The 25,417-nt window shown below is 41.7% G+C and overlaps 1 protein-coding gene across 3 annotated transcripts in view; it reads left to right on the top strand.

The window, feature by feature from the left end:
- ATP13A4 (ATPase 13A4) overlaps positions 1-25,417 on the top strand; it is a 136,998-nt gene that overhangs the window by 31,819 nt on the left and 79,762 nt on the right. For all 3 annotated transcript variants that reach the window (XR_013813314.1, XM_079766493.1, XM_079766492.1), the window contains exons 2-3: positions 9,484-9,657; positions 23,357-23,503. Coding sequence is in view for 2 of the 3 variants with exons in the window: in XM_079766493.1 (XP_079622619.1) it covers positions 9,484-9,657; positions 23,357-23,503 (321 nt within the window). In the remaining variant the exon portion in view is untranslated. The remainder of the gene's footprint in view (positions 1-9,483; positions 9,658-23,356; positions 23,504-25,417) is intronic.

The following is a 25,417-nucleotide window of genomic DNA, read 5'->3' as shown; positions in this document are numbered from 1 at the left end:
TGGAGACAGATTATAGGGAGGAAGAAAATACACTTGTTCAAGAAATGTAGTCTTATAGATTATCTTGAGTGTGATGCAAATAATGAAACTAGTTAACATTTCCTAATGGCCAAAGGCAGAGAGCTGTATCTGGGGGTTGCTTATATTTTTTTACCCCCCTCCCATAGTGGACTGATTTAATTTTTAGAGTGTTCAAGAGTGTTTAGAGTGTTTCCCTTCCTTTCCTTTTCCCCTTCCTCCCTTCCTTCCCCCTCTTCTCCAGTAGAGTCACTCATTTATTTATTCCCTCATTCAGCAAATATCTACTGTCAACTATGTGCAGATAAGGTACTAGGTGCTGGGTAAACAGCATTGGAGGAAACACATTTGAATGGACAGAACTTAAAGTATTGTTGTGGGGACAGAAAAGAGGAACAGTTAGAAAAGAAAGCAAAAAATACTAAATGCAAATTGTACAAATGACAGAAAAAAAGTAGTTGTAAAGGTTGTGTGAGATCAGGGGTTTATAATTAACATATAGGAGATTGGCTGAAACCTATCTGAGAAGGAAACATTTAAAGGAGTCTTAAAAGGAAGAGAAATAGCAGCAGCCATGGGAAGATGCCGAGGCAGGAAAGGGCTTCATTAATTCAGGGAAATGTTGAGTCGTTGTGGCTGCGGGAGTGAGATAGAGTGGCTCAGGGCAGGGAAGGAGGCAGGTGCAGACCGCATGGGCAGTTTTCTTTCTTTCTTAGCACCTCAGTTCCCTCAGCTGCAAAATGAGTTGCTCTGACCACTACTGACCTTAGTGGTCATTTGGCACTAAGCGCAAATCCTTTTTTACTATAGATTTCATATCAAAATGTTCTAGTTCTTCTCTGGGGATGACATCATTGGCACTTGGTTATGTCAGGGAAACTCAAATACCTATAGCAAGCTGATCAACCATGGCATTATTTTGGACACATAATTTTTTGTTGTGAAGGTTGGGGGGCGGGCAGCTGTCATCTGTATTGTAGGATAATTAGCAATATTCTTGGTCTCTATTCATCAGAGGTACCTCTAACCCAATGAGAATGATCAAAACTATCTGCAGCCATTGCCAACTTGGGGGCAAAATTACCGTTGGTTTGGTTACAAATCACTGGCGGCAACTCCAATGAGCAGGCCAGGTATGAGCCGAGAATACGGAATCTAACATGTGGCCTCAGTGTTGAGAGAAATAAAAAGCATGGCAAGGCCATGGGAAAGGGAGACTACTTGCTCATTAAAAGGGAAGCATCTCTTACTTGCTCTGGCTGATTCTTTCTTCCTTTTCCCCCTAAGACTTCAGTGCTCACAATTAGACTGTCGATATCCTTGATCCATGGCACATTGTCGTTGTTTACCCACGCTGTGTTGCATTCATTTAGTTAGTTAGTGTGCTCTTTATAATCAGGTGATGACCCAACCAACCCAAACACAAGCTGAGACCTTGACAACAACCTACACTTGACAATGTATCCCCTTATTTCCCTGCCTTGCCCCAGTACTGGTAAGCATTGTCCTGCCTCATGTGTTCATTATTTCCTTGCTTTCCTTTCTATAGAGTTTTCTTTTACCTAACTGTATCCTAAAATATATATTTTCAATTCTAGTTGTTTTTAACTTTATGAAAAGGTTTTCATGTTGATGTAATTCTTCTCACTGACTTGTTTCACTTACTAGTTACTACATTTCTAAGAGTCATCCATACTGCATGTTGCTCGAGTTGATTTGTTTGCGGTGCTGTTTAAGATCTTCCTGTGTGAACACACCTCAGGCTCCTTCTCACTAGATGGTGTTGTGTTAGTTCCTGGGTGATTATGCACATGTTTCTTAGTGCTCTTTAAATGATTCTTACAGTGCAAGGATGTGGGTACAGTGTGGTCACAATTTCTGATTTATCTTATTTTATTTTTTAACTTTTATTGATGAGAGAGAGAGAGAGAGAGAGAGAGAGAGAGAGAGAGAGAGAGATTTGTTGTTCCACTCATACATGCATTGATTGGTTAATTGCATGAATGAGTGGAACATGAGTGGAACATTGGTATGTGCCCTGACCGGAGATCCAACCTGCAAACTTGGTGTATGGGGAAATGCTCTAACAACTGAGCTACCCTGCCAGGACTTACAATTTCTGATTTATTTTTGAGAAAAGGTAGACATCAGAATATTTATATGAAAATAACAGGAAGACCAATTTAAAGTTTTAAGAAATACTTGGTAGACCATATCTTATTAAGCCTCCAATTTAAGTTTCTGGGTTATATCATTCAGGTTAAAATTTTCTCACCTGGATCTAGAAGCCCAGTTACCTTACAGGACACTTAGAAAATCGTCCTTCAGCAGCAAGTGTGTGAAACAAGAAAATACTGAGGCAGAAATTTGAATAGGGCTTGCAGTTGAGGTAAACAATGAGGTGAATTGTTGTAATGCATGGGTTCCCCACCCAAAGTAAGGAAAAAAAGATAATCTTTAGGGAGGTAAACTTTAAAAAATGAATTATTTAAACTTTCAAATATTTAATGAAGCTAGTAGAGAAAAGCAAACTTGTCTTAAAGAGAACAAATAGCTTTCAGACCAACAGCCTTTGTAATATGATGCAATGAATTAATATGTTTAAAGAAGGCATATCACTCAGGGTGGAGACACTCAGAGAAGACTCCAGAGCCCGTTTTCAGCACTATGCTTGCTTATGACTCCATGGCAGGAGAAAACAAACTCTTCATACCTACCATATATTTATCTGGTTGGTGGACAGTTATATACATACATCTCACTCTCTCATTACATCCATCTCTGAGACCTGATTAACCTGAGTCTTCCCTGCTGGCAGGCCATGGATGAGAAGGCTGAGAGCCATTCTCAGGACTTGGTGAGCCCCAGAAAATTTCACCCTGTAAAGCTTCTTGGAATCAGCCCCTGCCCTGCTCTTACTGTCACCCTCTCACCCTCACCTGCATTTCTGTCAGCCCCTGTCTTCATGCCTCTCCACTCACTAAGTGCTTACTCAGTGTCAGGCCCTGAGTTAAGTACAGTCTCTAAACTGTGAAGGATCTGCCTTGGTTCGGCCTCAGGAACCCTCTAAGGCAGGGGTCCTCAAACTTTTTAAACAGGGGGCCAGTTCACTGTCCCTCAGACCATTGGAGGGACAGACTATAGTTTTAAAAAAAACAACTATGAACAAATTCCTATGCACACTGCACATATCTTATTTTGAAGTAAAAAAACAAAACGGCAAAAACACCTGGCGGGCAGGATAAATGTCCTCGGCGGGGTGGCCCGCGGGCCGTAGTTTGAGGATGCCTGCTCTAAGGCAGGGTCTTCTCTAGAGTCTGGGAACCTCCTGAATCTCTGTGGGGAAGTTTATGTGTATGTGCCTCTGTGTATTTTTCTGGGGGGAGAGTCTATAGATTCTTTAGGGGTTCTGCTGGCTTTGGCCACTATTTAGTGACAAAGTTTAAACCATTGTTTTGGGGAGCACAGTTGGACTTCTTGATTACAGGGTCTCATTCGAGGAGAAGGCCTGTATACCTGGAAGCCAAAGTTGAAGCCCTTTAAAGATACAAGAGATTAGATACCCAGGGACAGAGGGAGGAGAGGCATCTGTGGTTTGGAGGCGGATGAAGAAAGGGATGGTGTGTTATTTCCTAATGCACTTATACTGTCATGAGTGTAATATTCTTTTGACATTTTTTCAATATTCTATTTTTGGCTGATTGCTTCCTTCTTGTGGGAGGTGAGGGAGGGTGGGATGTGGGTAGCTGGGATATTTCCCTGAAGCATATTCAGGGAGATGGAAGGCACTCCATAATGTAGGATATAAATTGCTATGGGGTGGTAATAAAGAGCACCATGCTAATTTTTGCAATTTTAAACCTAGTATCTATTAATGGTTCCTGCAATGCAATTCACTTTAAGTTAGTCCAATTCAATTTACTTCAATAAACAGTAATTGAACACTCCTTATCCACATTATTTCAGCTTTTCTACTGAAAATTGGCAGGGGATTATGGGTTATGAGCTACTAATTGGTGTTGTAGTGCCCACAGGACTGAGAGCAGGCAAACCTTCAAAGTAATACTCTGGTATAACTGGGGAGAATTCACCTGGCTTGCCTGGGACACTTCTGATCTACCCCTGTTGTCCAGCATTATAAATAGTATCTCATTTAGATGACGATTTTTGTAGTCACCCCTCCGTATAACCCTTTTATTGCCTTATCTAATCTTATTTACTTCTGTGTCTCTCTTCCCATTGAATGAATGAGCTTCTATGAAGTTAGAGACATGGTCTCATTTATCTCTGTGTCTAACATGTGCCAGCTATTTGGGGGACACTTAAAAAACATTTATTAATGGAAATTTAGGATGAATGAAAAAGAGCTTAGAGTGAAAGTGGCCAGTTACGTTGTTTCCTTATGCTGGGAAGGTCTAGACTGGAAGCTCAGTTTTGAGTTATGGATGAGCTTTATTTGATACTTTATTAAACTAAATGTGTAAAGTGCTTGTTGAAGTGCTTGTAAGTACTCAATTAATGTTAGCTGTTATCACTGTTACCCAATAGTTGCTAAAAATAATGATTATATATAATAACTAAACTTTAGTTTTTCTTAGATGGAAAATGAGGATAGTCACTCCTGCTTACTTCATTTTGATAATGAGCATGAAGACACTGGAAACTACAGAGGTTCTTATTGCATAGTCTGTGAAAGAATACGTGGTAACAGGAAGGTTTGTGATATAGAACTGGCCTAACTCAGGCAGATTAGATGGGGCTCAATGGCAATATAAGAAAGCTTATATATATATATATATATATATATATATATATATATATATATATAGATAGATAGATAGATTTAGATTTGAATATTTTTTTAATTACTTTATGATTAAGGTATCACATATTTGTCCTCAAACCCCCCCCTCCCCATTCCCATCCCAAACCCCTCCACACGCCTGCCCCCACCCCCCTTTGTCCATGATCACTGGTTAGGCTCATATGCAAGCACACAAGTCCTTTGGTTGATCTTTCTAAAAGCTTTTAAATATTTTAAAAAGATGATAAAATGGCTCAGTTGGATGGGAGAAGTTGATCTATTTTCAAGTGTCAGAACATAAAAAGGCACATGGGAAAAGATGGTAGGATGGACTCAGGACAGACATGGAATTTAGGAGTGGGACCCGCTCAATGTGGGATTAACAAAGCATTGCTTCAGGCTGGACATCTGGAGAGCAGCAATTGAGCTTGGGAGAGGATAGACTTCCTATTTTGCAAACTCAGTCAAGAGCTTGTACCTCTGAGACAATGTGAACATTTTATGAAAGGTAAAGCAAATGTGGGCCACCCACGGAAGCCATTTACCACCTGTTTGTGTTGCTAATGAGAGGGAGGGGCCTAATTACACATGAAGCAACTTTGAGCCAAGGATCACAGAACCTTTTCTGATAATGTAATCTTTATCCAGGGGAACAGAGAAGCTGGTGGATTTAAAGTTGCATGTTCTCGCTCCTTGTCATCTTAACAGGCAATTCTAACAAGAGCAGAACTATTGACACCAGGAATTCTTAGATCCAAATGCCAATAAACAAGGGGGTAGAATTTTACATCTATGCTTCGGGAAATGGTAGAATAATAGTAGCAGTAGCAACAGCAGCAGCAGTAAATCTTACATAGCATTAACACATATTAACTAATTTAGGCTTTATAACAAGGATGGGGAACCTTTTTCTCTGCAAAGGGCCATTTGGATATTTATAACATCATTTGTGGGCCATAGAAAATCAACTTAAAATTAGCCTGCTATATTTGGTCAAATATTTAATTAACTCACCCCTAATGCTTTTGTAGGGCCAGACTAAATGATTTTGTAGGTCTTATACAGCCCTCAGGCCGGGTGTTCCCCACCCCTGCTTTATATCAATCCTGTGAGGTGGGTAATATCACCACCCCCATTTTATGGATGATAAACTGAGGAATAAAGCAGTTAAATAACTTCTTCAAGATCTCACCCAGTGAGTGGCAGAGCTAGGCTTTGACCCAAAATGTCTTGGTCTAGAGAATGTGCTTTTTTTTTTTTCTTAATTTAATAAATCTTTATTGTTCAGATTATTACAATTGTTTCTCCTTTTTCTCCCCATAGATCCCCTCCACCCGGTTCCCATCCCACCCTCTGCCCTTACCCACCCCCACATTGTCCTCATCCATAGGTGTATGATTTTTGTCCAGTCTCTTCCCGCACCTCATATCCCTTTACCCCTGAGAATTATCATTCCACTCCCTTTCTATGCCCCTGATTCTATGATATTCACCAGTTTATTCTGTTCCTCAGATTTTTAATTCACTTGATTTTTAGGTTCACTCGTTGATAGATATGTATTTGTTGTTCATAATTTTTATCTTTACTTTTTTCTTCTTCCTCTTCTTAAAGAATGCCTTTCAGCATTTCATATAATACTGGTTTGGCGGTGATGAACTCCTCTAGTTTTTTCTTATCTGTGAAGCTCTTTATCTGACCTTCAATTCTGAATGATAACTTTTCTGGGTAGAGTAATCTTGGTTGTAGGTTCTTGCTATTCATCACTTTGAATATTTCTTGCCACTCCCATCTGGCCTGCATAGTTTCTGTTGAGAAATCAGCTGACAATCGTATGGGTGCTCCCTTGTAGGTAATTAACTGTTTTTCTCTTGCTGCTTTTAATATTCTCTCTGTCTTTAGCTCTTGGCATTTTAATTATGATATGTCTTGGTGTGGTCCTCTTTGGATTCCTTTTGTTTGGGGTTCTGTGAGCTTCCTGGACTTGTAAGTCTATTTCTTTCACCAGGTGGGGGAAGTTTTCAGTCATTATTTCTTCAAATAGGTTTTCAGTATCTTGCTCTCTCTCTTCTTATGGCACCCCCATAATTCTGATGTTGGTACATTTGAAGTTGTCCCAGAGGCTTCTTACACTATCTTCAAATTTTTGGATTCTTTTTTCTTTTTGCTTTTCTTGTTGAGTGTTTTTTGCTTCTTTGTATTTCAAATCTTTGACTTGACTCTTGCATCCCTCTAGTCTGCTGTTAGATCTCTGTATAATATTTTTTATTTCAGTCAGTGTATGTTTAATTTCTAGTTGGTCCTTTTTCATATCCTTGAGGGTCTCGCTAAATTTATCGGCCTTTTCTAGGAAATTCTTGAAAAAATCTTATAACCGTGGTTTTGAACTCTATATCCAGTTGTTTGTTTGCCTCCATTTCTTTCGTTTGTGATCTGTTTCTTTGTCTCCGCATTTTCACTGCTTCCCTGAGTTGTTAGGGTGGCTTTGTGTGCTAGGTTTCCTATATGGCCCAGTGGCTCGGCCTCCCCAGTTACCTGAGGTGGACACTCTTGGTGCACCCCTTTGTGGACTATGTGTACAGCCTTGTTGTAGTTAAGTCTTGATTGTTATTGGTATCACTGGGAGGAATTGACCTCCAGGCCAATTGACTGTGAGTATCAGCTGTGTCTATGCTGGGAGAACTTCTGTGCTGGAGGCAGCCTTATGGAATTAGACTTGCAAAACTGCAAAATTGCAAAAGCCTCTGTGCTCAGCTTGGGCAGAGTCTCAGGGTTGAGCAGACAGTCTTGACTTCCCGTCAGCCCTGCCCTATGAGGCCCCTGGGTCTCAGTGTCCCTCAATAATCACTGAAAGCACCTCTGAGAGAAAACCGCTTTCGAGTTTCGCCCGCTGCCAGACAGTCCAATGCCAGTCCCCCAATGAATCTGGATTCCCAGATTCTCACCCAGAACTGGAGTTCAGAGCAGTTGGGAGCTTCCGGTTCCCTCCAGCTAGAGAAAGCCTGCGGCACACTCAGCAGTCAGTCCTCTCTAGTGCACGCACCTCCAGACCTCTGCCTTTCGCGGCTCCCCGGTGTTTCCACCTGGCAGTCCAGATTCCCCCCATAACAGCATGGGTCCCCAGGGGCTCGCCCAGAACTGGGGTTCAGTGCAGTCGGAACTGGGGTTCAGAGCTTCCGGTTCCCTCCAACTAGGGAAAGCCAGGGGCAACTTCAGCAGTCAGTCTTCTCTGCACGCACTCGCACGCGCGCCTCCAGACCCCTGCTCGCTGTGGCTCCCCAGAGTCTCCGAGTAGCCATGTGCCTTTCTCTCTACCTGACAGTCCAGACTCCCCCTGTATGAGCCTGGGTCCAAAGGGTTTCACCCGGAACTGGGGTTCAGTGCAGTCGGAACTGGGGTTTAGTAGAGTTGGGAGCTTCCTTCTCCCTACCGCCAGAGAAAACCAGCCAGGCACTCAGCCGCCCTTCCTCTCTGTGCGCGTGTCTCCGTACCTCAGTCCTTTGCAGCTGCTCTGATTCTTCGTGAGCTTTTCTCTTTCCTTCTAGTTGTAGAATTTCCACTCAGCCAGCTTTCCTGTGGTTCTGGATGATGTCCATTCTGTCTTTTAGTTGTAGTTTTGAAATTGTTGTGTGAGGCAGCAGTTTAAGTGCTTACCTATGCCACCATCTTGGTTTCTCTCTCTAAAGAATGTGCTTTTAACCAGGACTATCTATTTCTCAATTTGAGCCATTCTAACCAGTATAAAATGTGCCTATGGCTTCGTGGAATATAGCTGTGAAACTGAGGCTATAAACTTCAGGGGTGGTTTTCTATTCTGTCCCAGGCTTTACTTGGAAAGAAGAAGTTTGCACAAATTATAAATTATCAGAAGTAAGACTCTTATCCCTTTCATATTTGTATCCTCCAGGGCCCAGAGTAGGTGCTCTATAGGCATCAGTTAAAGTAAACCAAATAGTCTCTATGATTTTCCCCTCTTTCGGTAAAATTCTTTTTGCTATTGAACAGGAGAGGAGAGTGTGAATGAATTACTTTACCCTAAACTCCCAAAGGCAAGGAGCCATTTCACCAAATCCTGACTCCAAACTCAAGGTCTGGCTCTAGTCCTTCTTACCTACTAGGCTGTTGGTCCCAGCCAAAGGAATCACTGGTTGCTGGGGTCACCTAGTGCTTCTGTCGCCTGTCACATGTTCATATCTCTAAAGGCTGTGGACTATGTTCAAAATTGGAGGCTGAAAGACCTGAGTTTGAATATTGGCAGCCAAACTTCTTAGCTATGTGGCCTTGAAGAAGTCATTCTATTCTGCCTTTCTGAGCTCAGTGTCATCAATTATAAAATGAGGGTGATAGCCTATTCAGAGAAAGATTGTGAGACTCAAATAAGACAACATAGCACCTAGCATAGTGCTTGGCACAGGGTTGTTGGGTGTTCAAATTGCAGAAACTGAAATTTCCAGTTATGTTGCAACTTCTTGGAGGCCTGTGATCATATCTTACACATTGTCAGGGATTCTTCTCCACTCCCTCCATCCCTCTCCCTGTCCTCCCCTCATCCTGCTTGACTTCTTTACTCTTTGCTCTCAGTCTCATCACCAAAAATCCCAACTTGTTTATTTGTTGCTTATTGTGCTTAACCAATATTTGGGTTCCTTTTGGTTCTGCTCCAGGAGATATTCGGCTACCAGACTCACGGCTGCCGGAAAACCCTCTGCCTTGCTGGATCCATCTTCTCATTTGGGATCCTCCCCTTGGTGTTTTACTGGAAACCTGCTTGGCATGTATGGGCAAATTGTGTCCCATGTTCCTTGCAAGAAGCAGACATCGTGTTGCTGAGGACAACAGTAAGTGTGTACTTGGTTTTGTACCTGGGGGCCCTTTCTCTTAGACAATGTGTTATGGGATGGTTGTGGAGAGATGTGCACAAAGCAGGTGGCAGGAGGAGGCTCCAGCCTCAGATTCCATCACAGCCTTGCCTTTACATATTCACCAAGAATTCAATAATTTGTATATTGTGGGATTTCACAGGGTATTCCTTTTAAACGTGTGAGTTGTATGAATATTAGAGCAGAAAATTACCACGTGAATAGCTAAAAATAATAGGTAGTGGGAATTAGTTAAGTCAGGCTACAACCCACAAAATTCACATTGACCCTTCCCTCCCAACTCCCCACATGCTGACATATTCATGCCTATCCCAGCCCCCTCCACTGGGGCGACTCTGAGGAAGGAAGCAGGGAGGTTGGTTGGAGAGGAGGAGCACTCCTCTGAGGAGGATACTGTCTTCCCCTGCTTATTTGAGAGAGCCACAATTATTGACTGGAGTGTGTTGCATCCTGCAGATATGCTTAGGTAAGAAATGCAACCATCTTGTCCCCAAGGTCATTGGCTTTCTCTGCTAACCCAAGGTCCTGGCATTAAGTGAGTTTTTCTAAATTTGCTCCCATAATACTTTCTTCCAGCACTCATTACACTTAGGCAATGTGCATAGTTTCTGCCGGATTGTCAGCTCCATAAAGGAGGGGATCATTTCTAACTCAAATGCTGTATCCCTAGTTCCTGCACATATTGGGGATTCCATAAACAAGTGGTGGCTGAAGACTGAAGTGAACATTCCTATTGACAGGCATCAAAGGACAGTCTCAGGGAGGTTGCTTTTTTGCCTGAGTGTCTCAAATAATACTTCAGCCCATATGACTCACAATGACAACCAGATTCTTGATAAATCAACCTCTATTGAGCTGTTAGCTTCTTCTGTATACAGAAATCGCTCTAGTAAACATTATATTTAATGCAGCAAGAGGGGAAGATTGTCTCATAACTGGGCAAAAAATTCCACATTTTAATCTAACAGAGTTGGAGCTAGACCTCAGTGAACTTGGCAATTGGATGAAGTTTGTCTTTGTTGGCTTACTCCACTGGCATCAGCCCAACCCCTTGTTTCTGGATCCTGGTTGCTTCAAGAACCACCTGCTCTATATCCCAGCCTAGCCGACATGTGAACCATAACATAAGTGATAGCTGAGGCACCTCCTCCCAAGGTCAACTGTATTTTAACTAAAGACTTTGGGAAAATAAGTTTCAATACTTTAAGAATGCAAGATTATTGTGGAGTAAGAGCAAGTCATATTGATGCGTTTGGGCTGGCGGCCTTACACCGTTGCTGGCTCACACTATAATCTTCGTGAAAGGTCACAGGATATGCATAAGGGAAGAGTGCCTGGCACTTACCTTACCAAGGTAGACTTCATCATTTGACCCATGAGGAAATGGGGCCAGGAGAGGGGATATAATTTACTGCTTTCCTAGGTGAGTGAGGGGCCTAATTAGGATAAGTCCCATATATCCTAGCTCCTAGTGCAGAGCTGTTCCTGTGCAATTGTACTTAGACCATTGATTCCCAAACTTCAACCAGCATCAGAATCACCTGGAGGATTTATTAACTGCCATCCCCATGGAGTTCCTAATTAATTAGATTTGCATTTTTAACATGTTCTCAGTTGATGCTAATGCTTCTGGTAAGACCATACTTTGAGAAACACTGCTGTGGATAGTTATAACTATTGCTAATGAGCACACCTGGTTCTTGGGAGAGGAATAGAAGCCTGGACATTTGTTTTATGGTTCAGCCAATATATACTAGTATTTACCTAGTCTCAAGGGGAATGGTCCAGATTTAGCTAAGTGTTATAAGTGGTCTTTCTGTACAGAGCCTGGGTGTCTTCCTGGAGGAGAGGTAGATAAAGGTTTGCTTTCCATAGCTCCAAGTTGGGACCAAAGAACGTATGGAAGATCACATATTTGGGATCTTTTCTTAGATCAACCCCCTCCACATGAACTTAAGGACCTATGAGATCCTTATTTGCTGGCATAAAAAGAGGATTTGGAAAAGTACTTACATCTACCCCATGGTACTTCCTTTTCCCAGAACTAGTTCTCAATGGGTGATGTTTTGCTGCAGCAAAAACATCCTCAGATTCAGAAAAGCGTTCTGCCTCTCAGAGTACATCACAAGAGTCTTCAGATCTGAGAACATCTGCCTGGCTGAGTTATACTCTCTCAGGTTGCTGGCAGAGTCAAAGCACAGATAAAAATAAGAGGAACTAAGCAGGAAATGGCAAAGGAATGGAGAAAAATGAAAGAAATGGCAAGGAAGTTGGTGAAAGTAAAATGAAGAGGGGAAAAAGAGAGAGAAAGATCGTGTAAGAGTTAAAAATGTGTCAACCAACAGCATTTAGTATATTTTGCGATTTGGAGTCAAAAGTTTTAAAGTCTAGTCCTAGCGCCTTAGGTGTGTTACACCTTAGATTTGTTGCCTAACCATTCAAGACCTCAATTTCCCCACTTGTAAAATGGGTCTAGTAAAAGTGCCTGTTGTTTTTGGGACTGGTGTGAGGATGAATTGAGATTATGTATGTAACATCCATTTGCAAACTATAAGTTCATTATGAAACTTTTATATATATATATATATATATATATATATATATATATATATATATCCTATCTAATAAAACAGTAATATGCAAATCATCACTCCGCTACACTCACAAGCTATGCCCACCAGCCACGCCCACCAGCCAATCAGAAAGAGACTATGCAAATACAGCAAACCAAGATGGCTGCAGCCTCGGAGAGCGGCCATGGTTGGAACTGGGTGATTGGAGCCAGCTGGGGTCCCCCACAAGCGATCAGAGCCAGCTGGGGTCCCCTGCAGGCGATCGGAGCCAGCTGGGGTCCCTGCCCAGGGCCCAAGCCTCAGCCAGAGGCTTGCAGCCTTGGCTGTTGCGGCAGAGCCTGGCAATCGGAGCCAGCTGGGGGTCCCTGCTCAGGGCCCGAGCCTCAAACATAGGCTTGAGGCCTTGGCCAGGGGCGAGCCTGGCGATCGAGCCAGCTGGGGGTCCCCTGCCAAGGGCTGAAGGCTTTAGGCCTTGGCAGGGGCGGAGCCGGAGATCACAGGAGAGAGGTGTGAACTATAGAGGAAACACCTTTTCTGACTGCTCATTGGCTAAGCTCCCTGTATGTCACTGGTAATATTCTTAGTAACTTGGGTATAAGAATCCAAAAAGGTGATCTAGGGCTTTTCCACCACACTCCTGGGGGGAAAAACGAAGGTCTGCTGCTGGAGGGCTAAGAAATGTCATAACCTGCCCTACACAGTTTGGCTCAGTGAATAATGCCTAGGTTTTCCAACTGAAGAGTCCAGGTTAGATTCTGATCAAGGGCATGTACCTAAGTTGCAGGCTCTTCCCTGGCTGGGACCCAGGTCAGAGCTCATGCAGGAGGCAACCAATCTAAGTATTCCTCTCACTTTGATGTTTCTCTCTGTCTTTCCCTTTCTCTTTCACATTCTCTAAAAGTCAATGGAAACATATACTCAGGTGAGGATAAAAAAGAAAGAAAGAAAGAAATGTCATATTCTATGAAAGACACATCTTGAAAATGCCTAAAGAAAGTTGTCATTTTTTCTTGGTGAAGGGACTGGAGTCTGTGTTGATGAAAACACTTTAGTGGCTGCGGTGACTGGCAGTGGCTCCAGCAGCGGGGTGATGGGGCTGGTGCCTTTCCCTGATCAACCCGGTTGTCTCTCACAAAGGGAGGCCAGACTGCGGCTTAGGCCCGCTCCTTATAGAGCGGGCCTAAGCCATCAGTAGGACATCCCCTGAGGGCTCCCAGTATGTGAGAGGGGGCAGGCTGGGCTGAGAAGACCCCCCCAGTGCACGAATTTCGTGCACCGGGCCCCTAGTAACCTATCTAATAATAGAGTAATATGCAAATTAGGCGTCACTCCACGACAAAATGGCGCCCCCATACCCACAAGATGGCGGCGCCCAGTCCCCTCAGCCCCGCTGCTCGAGTGTCTGGCCTGTCCCACCAGCAAACAGAGCACTGAGAGCAGGGCATGGTGGCTTCCTTAGTACTGTGGCAGCGGGAAGCCGCTAGGCCCTGCGCACACGGAGCCGGCGGAGGAGCAGGGCCTGGGGTCTTCCTGATGGTCACCGTGGCGATCGGGAGGACGCCAGGCCCTGCGCACATGGAGCCAGCAGAGGAGTGGGCTTGGGGTCTTCCCGATGGTTGCCACGGCGATCGGGAGGACGCCAGGCCCTGCGCACACAGAGCCTGCAGGAGGAGCAGGGCCTGGGGTCTTCCTGATGGTCGCCACGGTGATCAGGAGGACGCCAGGCCCTGCGCACACAGAGCTGGTGGGCGATAGGGAAGACTCCAGTGCCAGCAGAGCAGGGCATGGCGACTTCCTGATCTCCGTAGCCGGGAAGCTGCCAGGCCCTGCATGCCGGGCATGGCGGCTTCCTTAGTGGGGCAGTGGCAGGGAAGTCCCCAGACATGGCAGACAGAGCCCAGACAGCAGGACTTGGGGGCTTCCTTAGTGGGCAGTGGCAGTGGGAACACCCCCAGGCCCCGCAGACAGAGCCTGGACAACAGGGCATGGGGGCTTCCTTAGTGTGTCCGTGTCTGGGAAGCCCCCAGGCCTGGCAGACAGAGCACACTGCAGGGCATTGGAGCTTCCTTCACATGGCACATGGCGGCAGCAGGCAGAGAGCGACAGCAGGGCATGGGGGCTTCATCTCCATGGCTGCAGGGAAACCTCCAGGCCCCGCAGAGAGCAGAGAACCATGGGGAGTGGGCCTAAGCCATCAGTAGGATATCCTCTGAGAGCTCCTGGATTGTAGAGGGTGCAGGTTGGGCTGAGGGACCCCCCGTGCACAAATTTCATGCACCGGGCCTCTAGTATATATATATATATATATATATATATATATATATATATATATATATATATATATATATATATATATATATGTGTGTGTGTGTGTGTGTGTGTGTGTGTGTGTGAGAGATACTGCTCAAGCAACTACATGAGCCTGCTGTACCAAAGAGCTTGTTGTAGACTAGGCACAACCATATGCACTGGCCCTGCTCATTGGATGCTATGTCCTCCCCTAACTAGCCAGGAGGACTGGCATTCTCTTCTAGGACAGGAGGCATGGAGAAGGTTTCCTGTGACTGAGAATCCCCAACTCGAATTGATACCAATCAAATCACCTCTCCCAGTTACATGTTATCAGCTTTGCAACTAGACCTAGACCAGAAAGTTTAAAAAAGTCATTGGTGGCTCAGAGAGCTGCATTCATCATCCTGCCTCTTTCTTCCCCACTTTGAAAGTCTACTAAGCCCCTCTATCCTTTCACAGCCTTTCTCAACTAATCAGAACAGTGAAAACCAGCTTCAATCTTGCCTTTTCAATCTTAATTTCTATTTTAATTTTTAATTACCTGCATTTGTGTGTCACTTAAAATGGATTTGAGACTCTCTAAATAAATGAGATTCTAAATTAGACGTTATGTAATTAGACAAGAACTTAATTATTCCTGAGCCTTAGATAAAAATAAGCATTGGGCACCAATTGCTTAAAAGTCTGCTGCTATGTTATTTGCATTAAAATGACACATTAAAGGAGATTTTATTTGAATTATAGTACAATCACTGGACTATAAAGACTTTTCATTGAGGACTAGATGACTTGAAAATATGTTGTATATCTGTTATTTATGTTATTAAAAATCAGTACTTGATACTAATCATCAATCTCACACTGGTAAGATTACAGATCATTATCACAGATGCTGATTAGGTAGCAATTTCTTAACATTTAAAAAAAAAAGTCATAATGCACTGACTGAAAGTCTTTAGCACCCTGTTTATTTTCAGTTCCCCTTCTCATATTAAGTGCCTTTACAAGTGAGATTTTTCCAAAAGATAAGAGCAATTACACTTTTATTTTATAATTTTAAAAGTGGCATTTTATTCATTATTCATCTACTTTTGAATTTTAACCAATATCCGTAATGATGTCATATTTCTATGCAAATAACATGATTTATATTCACTGGCATTGTGAATTCTGTTGCTCCTATGATTTCCATAGTTTTCATCTTTATTATAATAACAAACACATTTTTTTCCCTTCACTGTCATTGTATGTCACATGTTGTCAAAGACTCATGTTGTGCAAAGAAGGACTTAGTGATGATTGGTTATTAGGCCTGACCAAAGGAATTTAATTTCAATGTTTTAATAATAGGAGCATTTCCCCTTCCATTTCACCTAAAGATGCCAGTGCTTGAGGGCTTTTGTTTGCCAAGTCAGAAATTCTGCGAATCAGCAGTGCAAATGTGATCTAAAGTCCACAAGTCCACCAGGGTATTCATCAGCCACAAGGATTTGTAGTCATGTTTCTTGGATTTCTTACCTTCTCTCCACTCTCCTCCTCTGCAACCTGATGTCTCCTACATCAACACCATTTTCTATGTTGTGTCTATACTTTCACTCATAAAATTTCATCTGATATTCCCTATCTCTTCTATTTGTCCATTCTTATTTATTTATTCAATAAATATTCATTGAGCTCTAATCATATCTCAGATATTGCTATAAGCATTGAGAATACAGCTATGAACAAAACAGACAGAAATACCTGTTCTTACAGAGTGACATTCGCGTGAGGAGTCAACTCAAGCACACATACATTCGCACATACATGCACACATTCATAAACATACACTCTTTAAAGTAAATACAGAAAGTAGGTATTCTATCTCTACTTATTCAACCCTATTCATTCATCTGCCATATACTACCTTCTCTATTAAGTCTTTGTTGATCCATTCTCTGCCCCAATTCTGGAGGAAATTTCATTCGCTTTTAGCTCTGTATTTCTATCTCTGACTGCTATAATACTTTTAGCATTGATTCTTTAATTTAATTCTTATAATAACCCTGGAAAATGGGCATTATCATATCTATTTTACAGATGAGTGAACAAGAAACTTTGCCAAATAATAAACGTTAGCCAGGTGCCTCCCTACCTCCCTTTGTCTCTTCCTCCCTCCTTCATAAATTTGATGAATCTGCCCAATTTTCCCAACACCATTTATTGAAGATACTGTCTTTATTCCATTGTATGTTCATTGGAAACATATTGAATGTTTCCTTTGTCAAATATTAATTGAGCATAGTGGTTTGGGTCAATATCTGGATTCTCTATTCTGTTCCATTGATCTATATGTCTGTTCTTGTGCCAGTACCAGGCTGTTTTGAGAACAGTGGCTTTGTAATACAGCTTGAAATCTGGTATTGAGATCCCTCCTACTTTATTCTTCTTTCTCAGGATTGCTGTGGCTATTTGGGGTCTTTTTTTATTCCAGATGAATTTTTGGAGAGTTCTTTCAAGGTCTGTGAAATATGCCGTTGGTATTTTAATGGGGAGTGCATTGAATCTATAGATTGCTTTGGGTAGTATGGACATTTTAATGATGTTGATTCTACCAATCCATGAACAAGGTATGTTCTTCCATCTGTTTACGTCTTCCTCTATCTCTTTTTTCAGTGTCCTGTAGTTTTCCGTGTATAGGTCTTTTACCTCCTTAGTTAAGTTTATTCCTAGGTATCTTAATTTTTTTGGTGCGATGGTAAATGGGATTGCCTTTTTAGTCTCTCTGTCTGTAAGTTCACTATTGGTGTATAGAAAGGCCATAGATTTCTTGGCGTTAAATTTGTATCCTGCTACATTGCCAAATTCATTTATTAAGTCTATTAGTTTTTTGACGGAGTCTTTCGGATTTTTTATGTACAATATCATGTCGTCTGCAAATAAAGAGCTTTACTTGTTCTTTTCCAATTTGGATGCCTTTTATTTCTTCTTCTTGTCTAATTGCAATGGCTAATACTTCCAGTACTATGTCAAACAGGAGTGGTGAGAGTGGGCATCCCTGTCTTGTTCCTGTTCTTGCAAAAAAATGAAGCTTGATCACCAACTTACACCATACACAAAAATAAACTCAAAATGGATACAGGACTTAAACATAAGACGGGAAACCATAAAAATACTAGAGCAATCCACAGGCAGCAAAATGTCAGACATATGCCAAAAGAAATTCTTCTCTGACACTGCCCCTAGGGCAATGGAAGCTAAAGAGAAAATTAACAAATGGGACTACATAAAAATAAAAAGCTTTTTCACAGCAAAAGAAACCATCAACAAAACAACAAGAAGGCCCACTGCATGGGAGAACATATTTGCAAATGGCATCACTGATAAAGGTTTAATCTCCAACATCTACAGGCAGCTTATACAACTTAATAAAAGGAAGATAAATGATCCAATAAAAAAATGGGCAACATACCTAAATAGAATCTTTTCAAAAGAAGACAGAAGGAAGGCCAAGAGACACATGAAAACATGCTCAACATCACTAATTATCCGAGAGATGCAAATCAAAACAACAATGCGGTACCATCTCACACCTGTCAGAATGGCTATCATCAACAAATCAACAAACGACAAGTGTTGGCGAGGATGCGGAGAAAAAGGAACCCTCGTGCACTGCTGGTGGGAATGCAGACTGGTGCAGCCACTGTGGAGAACAGTATGGAGTTTCCTCAAAAAACTGAAAATGGAACTCCCATTTGACCCAGTAATCCCACTCCTGGGAATATATCCGAAGAAACTAGAAACACCAATTAGAAAGGATATATGCACCCCTATGTTCATAGCAGCACAATTCACCATAGCTAAGATTTGGAAACAGCCTAGGTGCCCATCAGCAGATGACTGGATCAGAAAACTGTGGTACATCTACACAATGGAATACTATGCTGCCATAAAAAAGAAGGAATTCTCATCATTTGCAGCAACCTGGGAGGAATTGGAGAACATTATGTTAAGTGAAATAAGTCTGTCAATGAAAGAAAAATACCACATGATCTCACTCATTTATGGATAATAAAGAACATTATAAACTTGAACAAAAAGATAGATACAGAGACAGTAAAGCATCAAACAGACTGTCAAATTACAAGGGGAAGGTTAGGGAGAGGTGGGGGAGATAAGAGATCAATCAAAGGACTTGTATGCATGCATATAAGCATAACCAATGGATGCAAAACTCTGGGGGGTGGGGGCATATATGGGAGTGGGGTGTGGGGGGGCAATGGTAAGATATGTACACATATAATACCTTAATAAAAAAATTGAAAAAAAAAATAAATTTGATGAACACAGGTTGTGTGCCAGCCACAGTGGTAGTTCATGGCCAGGGACAGAGGTATAACAATGAGTGAAATCACGGTTTTTGACATCATAGAGATCACTACACAAATAAATGTAAAAACTCCAACTGTTCTAAGTACTACTTGGGAAAGCTTCATGGATAGACTTTCCTGAGCTCCAACAGATGTTAAGAGTGAAAAGGTGATGGTGGAGCGGAGCACAAAAGAAACAGTCCAGGTAAAGAGAATAGGTGGACAAAGAACTTGAACCTGTCTCCTGACTCAAAATCCAGAGTTGTTTTCTACTATACCACATTTCTTTTTATAGTTTTTCCTTCTATTAGTTTATAAGCTTTTATTTAAAAAAAATCTTTATTGATTTCAGAGAGGAAGAGAGAGGGATAGAGAGTTAGAAACATCGATGAGAGAGAAACATCAATCAACTGCCTCCTGCACCCCCTGCCCCTCCCGCACTGGGGATCGGGATGTGCACGCAACTAAGGTACATGCCCTTGACCGGAATCAAACCTGGGACTCTTCAGTCTGCAGGCTGACACTCTATCCACTGAGCCAAACCGGCCAGGGCAGTTTATAAGTTTTTGAACACAGTAACCATGGCTTACTTTTCATTCCTCACAGAACCTAGCATATGGCTGCAGTGAGTGTTAAATACTTATTTAATTCCACTAAATAAATATAATTGAATCTGTAATAAATGGTTTCTTGTTTTCTACCAGCACTGTATTACAAAGACATTAAAATGAAACATCAAGATTGAGGAAGTAAGAGAAGATAGTAATATGTCTCCTTTAAGTACACATTCCCTCGTCTGAATCCTATTCGCCCCTCCCTCTGTTTCAACCTGGCTTTTCCTTAGAGTCTAAGGCTTAGACATTTATCTGGAAATACCAGAGATGCTGTGGGTTAGCCTTTCAGAAATGATTCTATATTCAGACAAATAGTTTTGAGACCATTATCCTTTATAAGGCAGTGCTACTTATTTTGTGATTTACAGTTTGCAAAGTATTTGCATATATAGTGTCACATTTGGTCCTTACTGGTAGAGTTACTTTTCCCCGACTTTACAGATGGAGCCAAAGAGAAGTTAAAAGAAATGCTCAGAAACCCTAGTTGTACACAATGAAAGCAGAGCTTCTACTGAGAGTTGAACTAGAGTCTAAACTGGAGATCTTATTACTCCCTGTCCAGGACAGACTCTCCAGAGGCATACTGTGAAGTGGTTTAAGAGTAAAGAGTGGAGTCTGAGTGCCTGGGCTTGATTCCCAGTGTTTCTCTTGACCTACCTTGGGAAATATATTAGCTTAGGCTGCCATAACAGAATACCATAGATGGTTTCTTAAACAACAGCAACTTTTCACTGTTCTGGAAGAGAGAAATCCAAGATCAAGATCGGCAGGGTTGCTTTCTGGTGAGAACTTTCTTCCTGGCTTGCAGACTGCCAGGGGCCTTCTCTCTGTGTTCTCACAGGAGGCGGAGAGCTCTGGTGTCTCTACCTCTTCTTATAAGGGCACCAGCCCTGTGTATTAGGGTGTCACCCTTATGACCTCCCTTAATTACCCACTTAAAGGCCCTATCTGAAAATGCAGGCACACTGCGGACAGGGCTTCAACATATGAATTTTGGGGAATTCAGCTTATAATAGGCAAGATACTCACCCCCTTTCTGCCTCCTTTTCCTTTTCAGTTAGGTGGGGCTAACAATAGTACCTCCCTCACAGTCATGGGGACTAAATGAAGTGATATGTTGTAAGCGCTGAGATGAAAGTATGCCTGGCTTGCAGGTATTCCATGGCCATTTGTTACTACACACATTTTTAAACAAATTTTAACTTTTTATTTATTACTTCTTAACTACATAATGCGTCTCCAAATATTTAAGAAAATGATTGTAAAAACAAATAAGCCCCAAACACCAGACTCTCTGGAACCATGTGCTGAGTTGTTCAGGGTTTTCTTTTTTGCACACAAACATAGACATAGCCTTCACTTTGTCATGTAACGTCCCTGCTTTGGCACTCACCACACTCATTTTTTTTGTCAACATGTCCCAGGAATACTGAGAAAATAATTAGTGTGAGATTTTCCAATGCTTAAAACTATTTCTCTATCTTTTATAAGTGAATCCTATGTTTTAGCCAATGTCAACTTTTTCCAGCTAGGTGACTTTGGGATTACAAGGCCATGGTTACTAGAGTATCAATAGGCCTGGCCAAGAGGGGAAAAGAGAAAAAAAAAGAGAGAGAGATACTTAATAACAGAAAGAATAGTTTGCCACCAAAGTTATGGGTCTTTAAAGGTAGCACAGTGTTTTAGAAAGAGCCTGAGAAATGTAAGTTATTACTTTATCCATCATTCTCTACTTCACTTCAGTGAAAGTTCAGCTTTTTAGCATTGCAATGTTTCCATCTCCAAGGGAGAGGTTCTGATTTCCTAAGGTCTCCTAAACCATTGAGTGGGTTATTTTTTCTTTTTAAGGCAAACTCAGAAGTATATATATTTTTTTGTGTGGAGAAAACTCTTATACAAAGGGATAAGTCACAGCATTGGCCTGAACTTTAGGTGACTGTTATACTGCCTTTAAATTCCAAACAGATGAAGTGCTCAGAGCAAAAGGTTGGAAGAAGATAAACAAGGTCACTCATTTCACTCAAAGATAAAAGCTTGCCTGGCATTTTCAGGTGTAGAAAGTGCAAGGCCACAAGAAATAAATAAATTAATAAAAAGTCCATGTTTCCTTCTCCATCTTTCTGTCTAGGTCAAGTATAGGTCCTCTGTGTACATTCAATTCTTCGAAATGCACTCTTGAATTATTTTAACATCTACTCTTTTAGAGCTCAAGGACTGATCTCGTTAATTCTCTTGAGAAAGAGAAGTTAAAGTCTAGCTTTGCGGGTAGTGTGGATTATTTATATTACAAAGCATACAAAGCAATTATTTAAGGTGGTAGCTGCTCTGGTGCATTTAGATATTTCACAAATCATTAACTGCTCAAGAGAGCTGAGAAACAGACTGAAATGGAAATAGCCATTTCCAAGTGACGATTTTTTTTTCAACAGAGGAAAAATAATAGACTCCAAGCTCCTGCTGCTTCTTTAGCCTAGAATACATAGGCTCCTTTCCTCTCTTTAAGTTTCCATGTGTCTAGATCTCAACCATCCATTTAGGGTCAATTCAAGTTTTGGGACCTCCCTCATTTCTCTGAGTGACCTTTCTCCTACACCATTAGGATACAGAGATTCTTACCACACTACTAGTATGTCCCCATTGCATTGCCCTTTGCCTTATCACTCCCCTTGGACTGTGGGTGGGGCTGTGTCTGTGCTCCAGCCAGGCCTAGCACAGATTGTGTGTTTCTCTGTGTGTGTGTGCAGAGTCACCTCAGACATTGTTCATGAAAAGAGTGGGTGTGGTAGAGACAATTCCCAGCTCTGACCTACATTCCCCAGGCATCATATTATTTCTCAGGCTTGACTTTCCCTGCCATCCTTCCTAGCTCCTGTGGTTCACCAGGCATCCATCCTAGGAGATTTTATGTGTATCATTTACTGATGTGATAATAGCCACTGTTATTATCACATCAGTATATAATGGACCGCTGTGGTACCTGTTACTCAATTCAGTGCTGCTCCCTCTAGTTTTCTTCTGTGATGAAGTCATCAGTGACCTGCAAAGGGAAGCAGCTTCAGTGAGGGTCATGAAAGAAAGTACCTTCTCTAATCCTACCTGTGCTGACGTCCTGACAATCACCTTTGGCATGTTTAGTCCATGCATTTAGTCTCCCCCCCCCCCCCCCCCCCGGCCCATTCATTTTCAGACTGCCACTGAGCTGGTTGCAGTGTCCACATGGATGGGATATGAGGGTCTTTGCCTTCAATATAGTCTAGATGAACTAGGAGAATATAAAACAGAAAGTGATTAGGAGCACCCAAGAGGGACAGTTAGAAACTTCTGGAGTTAGTATAGTGACAGCCCTCTGTGCCTCTATCTCAACCCAGACTCCATCCCCACCCTCACCCCCTTGAGTGGGTGTTAAAGCGGCTGTTCTGGAAGTGGTAGCATTTAAGGTAAGCTTGGAAACATGGGCAGAGTTTAGAGACCTGGGTTCCTCATCCTCAGACACTCAAAGAAACCCTTTAGAATACTTGCTTTTTTTCCCCTTTGAAATTTTGCATCTGGCCACAGCCTGTGGTTGGAGGGTAATAGGGACTCTTGACTCTCAAGCTCTGTTGTGTGTGCCAGTGCCTCCTATCCATGTCCTCAGTGAGTGATGACAATAGTCTTTCCCTCAGGGCTCTATATCTACCGGCTTTCTAAGGTATGTAATTCTGTCTAGAATATTGATTAGTTCCACAAACATATAGAATTATATTGAAATGATGTTGATGTTTTTTTAGGTTGAATTTTAACCTGATGACGTCTCTTAACTTCACGGGGGTTTTGGTGTCTATTTCCCCAGGATGAATTCCAAACCTACTCTCGGAAAAATGTAATGTGGATCTACCTGTCAGCATTAAACAGCACGTTTGGTCTCACTCCTGACCACCCTCTCATTACAGATGAGGAGTGTCTCATAAATAGAGCTATAAGAAAGCCAGAGCTAAAGGTAAGTAGATTCATGGTTACTGCTGATGCTAGAAAATTTTAATCTTTCCCCCCCCAAAAAATGTAAGATTAAATTCAGATCCCCCATTGTGTTATTCTTCCATTGACAGTGTAGAACATTTAAATGGTTATATGCAACCTTGGACCAATTACTAAATTCTGCCCACCTCTAATATTAATTGCTAAAATTTAATAAATTGAGGTATACCAAGATTAATATGATGCCATGTATATAGTAGATGCTCAGTACATATTAGCTCTTAGTAGAATCAAGCCCTGTATAATAATCTATGTAACAGAGTTTATTGTGCAATAATGTTAACACCAGGAATAGCCCCGGGAGTTTCCTATACCTGCAAGATGACCTTATTTTGAATCTGTCATTCAAATGTATTTGAGTTACTCCCACATCTCCATATTAAATGAGCACTACTTGGATTATGACTAGTTAACATTCATATTAAAATATTTTATATGACTGACCATTTTCTCTTGTGTGTGTGTGTGTGTGTGTGTGTGTGTGTGTGTCTGTGTGTGTGTGTGTGTGTGTAAACAGCTATTTAAATTAGTTTTATGAGTTCCAGGTCAATTTTAAAAAATAACAACTGTCAATTGTTGAACAGTTTCTGTATTGTCAATTGTTATTACTCAAAATCAAAAGAGGTCAAGCACCTCCGACTAACAATTGCTTAATCTGTTAGGTGGCCATTCACCTGGAGAAATAAACATCCCAAATCACCCTTATGGACATGGCCTTAGAGTATGATTAAGCTCTGACATCTTTAACTGCATCAGACAAATAAGTGGACAGACAAATGAAGGAATGCTCAAGTAAAGAATCAAAATATGAGGAAGGGGCAGAGATTTTGGAGTGGAACATTCTGGTACCCAGGCTTGACATCTTCATTTACCAGCATACGGCACAGGGAGTTTGGCTAGTTACTGCCTTTCTGAGCTTTGAGTTTCTTAATTTGTAAAGTAAGAGTAGTTACTTCATCTTTGCCTGTTTCTCAGGACTGTTTGAACCTAAAAGGAGAAGAAGGATATTAAGGTGATTTATATTCATAAAGGACTGAAACTTTCATTAAAATTAGAGATATCGCAGGCTCAACCATGACAACACTGATGGCAATAACAATGACAACAAAAAGAAAATGATAACCAGTCAGGGCCTTTTAGAGGGAGTTTGGAGACTGCAGCAAAGAACTTTGTCAAGTTTGCAAACATAAGCTAAGAGAGACTCTATAAGCCATCTTGTAGGATTGCATGTAATACTGAAACCCAGGGCCTAACCTATTCAACAGGATGTTCTTACAACATATTCCAATAAGAAACGAAGAGCAGGAAGCCCAGGGAAGGAAAAGCTTCCTGGATCTGAGCTGAAAGAGGAAATTCACTCTGTAGCAGATCCCTGATTTCCTAATTACTGTGTTTTGTTTTGTTTTTTAATCTCAAATTCCAGGAAATAGGCAAATAAACTCCACCTCTTGCAAATATAATGCTTACCCTCTTACCAGCCTAGAGCCTCAGAAGGTGATGAGGGAAGCAGAGAAACTCTAGGCAGAAATATTTCCTGCTAGGGGAATCTCAAAGGTATTTAAAAGGTCTATGATAGAGTCATTCTTCTTACTCTGAAGAATGGCTATAGAAATTGTCAGGAGTTAATGGAATTTCTTTTTTTTTGGCCTGAGGTAAAACTTATCAGTAACCTCTTTATTCCTCATTATTGCTGCCTTCCTCTGCTGATGTTTTGTGTCCAATATGTTTTATAAATTTCTCAATCTCAGTTTGTGGTTTCACAGCCTCTTGACCTATGTTCTCTAACTTGGCAGTGGCCTCACATTCTACCATCACTTGTCCTTTAAAAATTTTCCAACATGAATTTTGAACTTATTGACTTAATAAAGTAGAGAAC

The sequence above is a fragment of the Cnephaeus nilssonii genome (assembly GCF_951640355.1).
Source record: "Cnephaeus nilssonii genome assembly, chromosome: 3".
Lineage (NCBI taxonomy): Eukaryota > Metazoa > Chordata > Mammalia > Chiroptera > Vespertilionidae > Cnephaeus > Cnephaeus nilssonii.
This window is presented reverse-complemented; position numbering and strand designations above follow the sequence as displayed.